Consider the following 7,088-nt stretch of genomic DNA (forward strand, 5'->3'; position numbering starts at 1 on the left):
TGGACGGGCAGGTTTTGACCTATTCAAAAAAAAAAGATTGACATCAAAACGACGAAGAAAGAACATTGGCGCGATTGGCTGGCGCGATTGCACTTAACTGCACTGAGTTGCACTTGCTGACTGTGCAGTGCTGTGCAGCCCGCGGTGACCAATGAGAGACGAGCTGTCGCGCCGTCGCCACTGCGCGTTCAGCCTATGGGGACGTAGCCGTGGCATACAGGACTTAAGAGCTCAAAAGATGTGCTAAAGTTTTTGTTAAAAGTGTATGGACGGCGTAGTAGAATTGTTTGCCGTTTGAACGCGCGGGAAAACGCTGCGTGAAGGAGTCGCGGCTCGCACGAACGACGATCCCGCCGTGGGTTCCGGGCTGCGCATCCATTATTCTGAAAAGTGCCGTGCATAACGCGCGTTGCCCCCTTCATCGATGAACGACTCCGAACGATGCGCGACGGGCGGTATACGAGTCGCCAAGTTTGAATAGGAGACTCACGAAACTCCTATCCACCGATCGCGGCAGCATGGGTGCTTTCGCACGAAACCGCCTCCGTCGTTTACGCCCACGGTGAATTTCAAAGCGTGAAAAGTGATGTTGGAACGTGACTGCTGTATGCTACGGATACGACGGGTTCGGCGCGCCATTTAAAATTGTGCTACCATATCTTGACAAGAATACGTCGAGCGTCTTCGATGCATGAATTCGCACGATAAACTCGTCGTCTCGTCAAGCGTTTGCATTTTTCCGCGAACGAGATATTTCGATATTCCTCGCGAATTATGTAACTAGTAACGACACGATATGCCGATGATAAACGCTATGTCCGTTAGGTTCGTAAAGTTGCTTTAGTGTTGGGCCTTTAGAAAAAAAAAGCGTCGTGTATTAGACTCTGTTTAGTACATTACTTACCATTTATCGAGGTTGAATGATGATGGAACATTAAGTTGTGATTTATTTCACGTTTTCACGAAACTTCGTTTTAAATTGATCAAATGAAATAATTTGTGTAATTGTAATGTAATTGTTTAACTAACTGCAATAAGATAATATATCGGATAATTTTAAATACATTCTCAAGCTTTATACTTTTTGTTTTGATAGAAAAAAATTATATTATTGAGTGTGGTAATTCATCAATTAATTTTTATTTCTTTTTGAGTGTCATTCTGACTTAGATATATATGAAACGTTTTTTAATGTTAAGTGTTGAAGCGTGAAACAATGAGACAACACAACTTTGTCAACAACCGTCTATTTGTTAACAGAATGGAAGAGGAAATAGTAGTAGACGATATAGATGAGAATAGTGCTACGGATACACAGCAGGTGGATGATCCAACCACGTCTGTAATGCCACTGTTATATATCCAACAAAATAAAGTACGTTCTACCCAATCGTCAAATATAAATCAAACTATTGTTTCACCTAACACACAACTCGCTGCCATTATTAATCCAGTTAATAATCAGGTAATTATTAATTAAAGCATGGTGTGTGATATGTGTAATGGTTGTTATCTTGTGTAACACTGGCTTTCTATTTTATGATTTATGTGACAAAGTTGAGAATTCTGTAGAGCATTTTTGCAATCTGTATCTTATATAAGTACTTTATTATAATGAACATATAATACATAATATAGGTATACATATTCCAATTATATTCATGATAACCTAAAATTAAATATATCTTTTATCTACATGCCGCACTTATACTTTATAATAAGCTATAACTTAATGTTATATTTTGCAATAAAATAAAATATAAAGTATAAATATATAAGTACAATTATAAGTGATAATATAAGAAAGCAAAATGTAATGGTGCTAAATACAGTTCATATTTACAGTATACATGCATACACATATACATATATTCATATGCACAATACATACGTATATATGTGTATGTATATAGATCTTATAGTTTTATAAGATACATAGGTGGTAGCAGTGAGTGATGCAGTTCCTTATAGTAAATATAGATTTGGTCAACAGACACTGCATGCATGCAGTGACTCAAGTGTGAAGAGATATGCATAAAATTAATCTATTGATTTAATTAATTTTTTTGTTGAAAAAATATGTTTTTTAATATTTATAACTGTTAAATTTAGTTATACTTTATGATCAATGTTATTTTTTTATTTTACCATGCCAAGTTTATTGATAAATTAAAAGTGAATATTGATTAGTTTGATGTTATTTGTAATTAATGGATATTATGTAAAAATTCTCATATTCAAATTACTTTGACGTTGAGTTTTGGAGAAAATTATGACTTTTAACATTCACCAAGTTAATTTTAGACAACAAGTTCATTTAGCTATTATGATTAAATAAAATAAGGTATGTTACTTTCATTCTAGATTGTGACTGGACAAAATAAGGTATTTATACAAGGGCCAAGTCAAGTAGCTACGTCTCAAAGTAAACAACACATCGTGATTCATCGTCCAATAAATACTGTGAGCACTGCGGCTACTTCACAAGCTCAAAAACACATTTTACTTAGAAAATCAACATCTACTGCTCAGATATTGCCTTTAAATACGACGCAAGGAAATCAAACCAATGCGCAAGTGGGAAAGCATACATTTGCATATTTGGGAACTCTCATTAAACCTAATAAATCACGAGAATCTGTTGTTATACCTGCAGGTAAGAATTTTTTGTATTTTATAATTTTTTAAATATAACTGCTTTATAATTTGTCAATTTATATGTGATATACAAAAATTACTAAAAATTAATTTAATATATCAAATGATATGTATCTGTGCATTTATTTACTTGGCATTCTAATAGGGACTTTAACACCAGCTCAAATAACGAAACCCAAATTAGTAATTACTCCAGTAATATCACAATTAGCTCCAACATCAACAAGTACCACAAGTGGCTCTCAGAGTCAGGCTGCTAAACATATGGCGAATTTAATATTACCAGTGAACATTTCCCAGCAAAGCGGTACCACAAAACCTAGCATGTTCAATTTAAAAATTAATAATGGTCAACTTAGTACGGAAAGCAAAGGTACCATAACAGGTATAGAAATACATTTCTGTTTAGCGTAATTACTGATTTACATGTATATTATTTCAAAGCAAAATATAAAGTGTATTTATTGCTTTGTGCAATTTAGTGTTACGTGAATCAAAAACGACAAATTCAACGACACATCCTCCACCATTGCATCCAATAAAAATGAGCCTTTTAAGTGCAAACAAGAACAATTCTAATTCCATAGATAGTATAAAAATCACTGAAAACCCAGATTCAGCTGTTATCACGCCAATTCCAAAAAAGGAAGATAATCAACCAGAAAAACGGAAAAAAACAATTAGCAACATATTACGAGGTTCTACTGAAAAACGGATGAAAAAGCAACATATTCCAAAATCTCCGCAAGACAGTCTAGCTGATTCTAATTATGCATTGAGCAGTCCAGAGTCTGAACAAGACAAAGATAAAAAGACTCAAAATGATGATGATATTACATTGATCAAAGTTATTCCTAGTGAAGATAAAGTTTCGAAACTTAATACGAATATGGATGATGATATAAGAATAGAGATAATTAAAACTCCAATAAATTGTAATACTGAAATAACGCCAGACAATAAGAATGAAGCAAAGAGTAACAATTGTGATGAAACAAAAGAACAATTGAATCAGAACAATACTCTGAATCAGAATAACATGCATTTTGATGCGTCTAAAATTTTGGACTGGAAAGATGGTGTTGGTACTTTGCCTGGAAGTAATTTACAGGTAAAAGAGTTATATATATGGTAATAAAAAATAAAGTTATCTCTAAGTTCGTATGTATGTATATCTAGAATTATGAACAATAGTAATAGTTTTACTTACAGTTTTACAAGTAACAGTTTTATAACATTATTAAAGTATTTATAGATGTATATATGCACGAACAATCATGTATTTTTTTAACATTTTTTTTAGTTCCGTATGAATGAGTTCGGCATTATGGAAGTAGTAGATGAAGATGAAAGTAGTAAACAAAATAAAGATGGTATAGGTGATAAAGAGAATGTGTGTTTAACACAAAATTCTTCAAAAACTAGCTCAGGAATTGTTAATAATACTAATATAGAAAAAAAAGGTAAATTACAAATAGTACATCTCGATGGACATATTAGATGTAAATATTTATGATGTATGACTATATAATAAAATATATTTAATTTAGTTGATGAAAGGAAATCTAGATCGGTAAATGCAGATACTGTATATCATTGTGAAGCTTGTGGATGTTATGGATTAGCTGCTGAATTTGAAAGTCCAATATCATGTAGTCCTTCCTGCACAGAAATGATAGAAGCTAAAAAACAGCCTGCAAATCGAAAGGACAAGGATCCAAAGTGTGTATTATTTATGTATTTTAATATATTTTAATATATAAGTAATTAAATAATCATACAAGATTTAACTATATTAATGTTTTTTTACAGAGAAGTACGCATAAAAAAGAAACGCAAAAAATTATTACAAGAGTCGCAATTATTACAAGGATCAAAGGAAATAGATGAAAAGTCTGATGAAAAGACACAAGATAAGACAAAGGAAATAGATGAAGAAAAAGAAGTATTAACAAGTATAGATGACGAGATTCAAGCAGATTCATCAGAATCAAAGGTTAATCGAATATAACAGTTAAATTATTAAAATTTTTAAATTTAATTAAATTAAATCCGTTAAAAATATAATAATTTTTTAATTTTATTTTATGCGCAGTTTCCTTGGCAAAGAGGAAAATCAGGTTTTTCATGGCCAAAATATCTTGATCATTGTAAAGCAAAAGCGGCGCCTGTTAAGTTATTCAAGGATCCCTTTCCCTATAGTAAAAATCATTTTAGAGTTGGAATGAAATTGGAAGGTATAGATCCGGAACATCCTTCTCGATATTGTGTTCTAACCATTGCCGAGGTTGTAGGTAAGTCAGCAATTAAAGACAACATACATATTATAGTATTATATGAAATTTATAAAATGTATGTATTTAGGTTATCGAATGCGTGTGCATTTTGACGGTTATCCGGAAAATTATGATTTTTGGATAAATGCAGATAGTATGAATATATTTCCTGCTGGGTGGTCTGAAAAAAATGGCAAGAAATTAGATCCACCAAAGGGTTACACATCTGGAAACTTTAATTGGAATGCATATCTAAAAATCTGTAAAGCGCCTGTGGCAGCAAAGAATCTATTTCCAAATAAAGGTGCCTTGCAAACTGTCTTTCCCACAGGCTTTCGAGTGGGCATGAAGTTGGAGGCAGTGGATAGAAAACATTCTTCATTACTTTGTGTCGCTAGCATAGCAGGTTTAATGGATTCTCGAATATTAGTCCATTTTGATTCTTGGGACGAGGTGTATGATTATTGGGCTGATGCGAGTTCACCATATATTCACCCTGTTGGATGGTCTCATCATAATGGACGCGCCTTGATGCCACCGAATAGTAAGGAATTTAAAATTAGTGTAATATAATTTGTTTTTATTTATTCTTTCATATGTAATTGTAATATATTTGTGATTAGCTTATAAGGATGCCAAGTCTTTCACTTGGGACGCATATCTAAAAGAAACCGGCTCAGTGGCTGCTCCAGCTAGAGCATTCAAGCAACGTCCACCGTGTGCGTTCAGACGTGGTATGAAATTGGAAGCAGTGGATAAGCGAGTGCCACAATTAATTAGAGTGGCAACTGTAGAGGATGTGAAAGACCACCAGTTAGTATTGACTTCATTTTTTTTCTGTGTATTTTTATCTTTTTAGCAGGATAGTAATTATGTATTTTTTAATATAGATTGAAGATTAAGTTTGATGGTTGGCCCGATAATCATGCCTATTGGGTCGATGATGATTCACCTGATATTCATCCTGTGGGTTGGTGTGTAAAAACTGGTCATCCATTGGAACCTCCACTTAGTAAGCTTTTACTGAATATTACATATTATTTTGCATATTTTAATTCGTACCTACAATATCATTGATTCATTTTCATCAATAGTAGATCAATTGATTGATCGACCGGAATGTGGTACATATGGTTGCCGAGGTATAGGACATATAAAAGGACCTAAATTTGCAACGCATAATTCAGCATCTGGTTGTCCATATTCTCCTCAAAATTTAAATAAATCAGTCCAGTTGCTTGATAGATACAGTTTGACGAAAAACAACGACTTTCACGAAGCTGATGATCATGAAATGGAAATACAGGAAAACTCAAAACTAGAGAAGACTGACAAAAAAACAGAAAAGTCTCAAAAATCCGATAAACCTGTGCCCTCAGATGATGGAATATTAATGATCGAGAAAGAAAAAGATGGTGATTCGTCAGATAAAAATGATAAATCTGGAAATACATCAGAAAATGATAAATCTGAAAATACATCGGAAAATAATAAATCTGAAAATAGATCAGAAAATGATAAATCTGAGAATAGATCAGAAAATGATAAATCTGAGAATAGATCAGAAAATGATGAATCTGAAAATAGATCAGAAAGTGATAAATCAGAAAATAGATCAGAAAATGAGAAACCTGAAAATACATCAGAAAATGAGAAATCTGAAAATAGATCAGAAAATGATGAATCTGAAAATAGATCAGAAAATGATAAATCTGAAAATAAACCAGAAAATGATAAATCTGAAAATAGATCAGAAAATGATACATCTGAAAATAAACCAGAAAATGATAAATCTGAAAATGGATCAGAAAATGATAAATCTGAAAATAGACCAGAAAATTCAGATAAGTATGTTGAATATAGTGAAGTAACTCTCTCTCTCTCTCTCTCTCTCTCTCTCTCTCTCCTCCCTNCCCCCGCGCGCGCGCGCGCACACACACACACACACACACACACACACACACACACACACACACACACACACACACACAGAGAGAGAGAGAGAGAGAGAGAGAGAGAGAGAGAGAGAGAGAGAGAGAGAGAGAGAGAGAGAGAGAGAGAGAGAGTAGAGAGAGAGAGAGTAGAGAGTAGTAAGTAGTAGTAGTAGTAAGTAGTAAGTAAGTAGTAAGTAAGTAAGTAGTAAGTAGTAAGTAG

General features: G+C 33.3%; 1 protein-coding gene across 1 annotated transcript in view; it reads left to right on the forward strand.

Annotated features, from left to right (window-relative positions):
• Positions 1–518: 518 nt before the first annotated feature.
• Positions 519–7,088, forward strand: part of LOC105624749 (lethal(3)malignant brain tumor-like protein 3) — a 7,504-nt gene continuing 934 nt past the window's right edge. The window contains exons 1-13 of the mRNA XM_012206103.1: positions 519–562; positions 1,261–1,465; positions 2,365–2,656; positions 2,804–3,043; positions 3,141–3,769; positions 3,962–4,121; positions 4,209–4,380; positions 4,471–4,654; positions 4,754–4,952; positions 5,023–5,478; positions 5,558–5,747; positions 5,825–5,946; positions 6,029–6,782. Coding sequence (XP_012061493.1) covers positions 519–562; positions 1,261–1,465; positions 2,365–2,656; positions 2,804–3,043; positions 3,141–3,769; positions 3,962–4,121; positions 4,209–4,380; positions 4,471–4,654; positions 4,754–4,952; positions 5,023–5,478; positions 5,558–5,747; positions 5,825–5,946; positions 6,029–6,782 — 3,647 coding nt within the window. The remainder of the gene's footprint in view (positions 563–1,260; positions 1,466–2,364; positions 2,657–2,803; positions 3,044–3,140; positions 3,770–3,961; positions 4,122–4,208; positions 4,381–4,470; positions 4,655–4,753; positions 4,953–5,022; positions 5,479–5,557; positions 5,748–5,824; positions 5,947–6,028; positions 6,783–7,088) is intronic.

Source organism: Atta cephalotes, assembly GCF_000143395.1.
Source record: "Atta cephalotes unplaced genomic scaffold scaffold00087, whole genome shotgun sequence".
Lineage (NCBI taxonomy): Eukaryota > Metazoa > Arthropoda > Insecta > Hymenoptera > Formicidae > Atta > Atta cephalotes.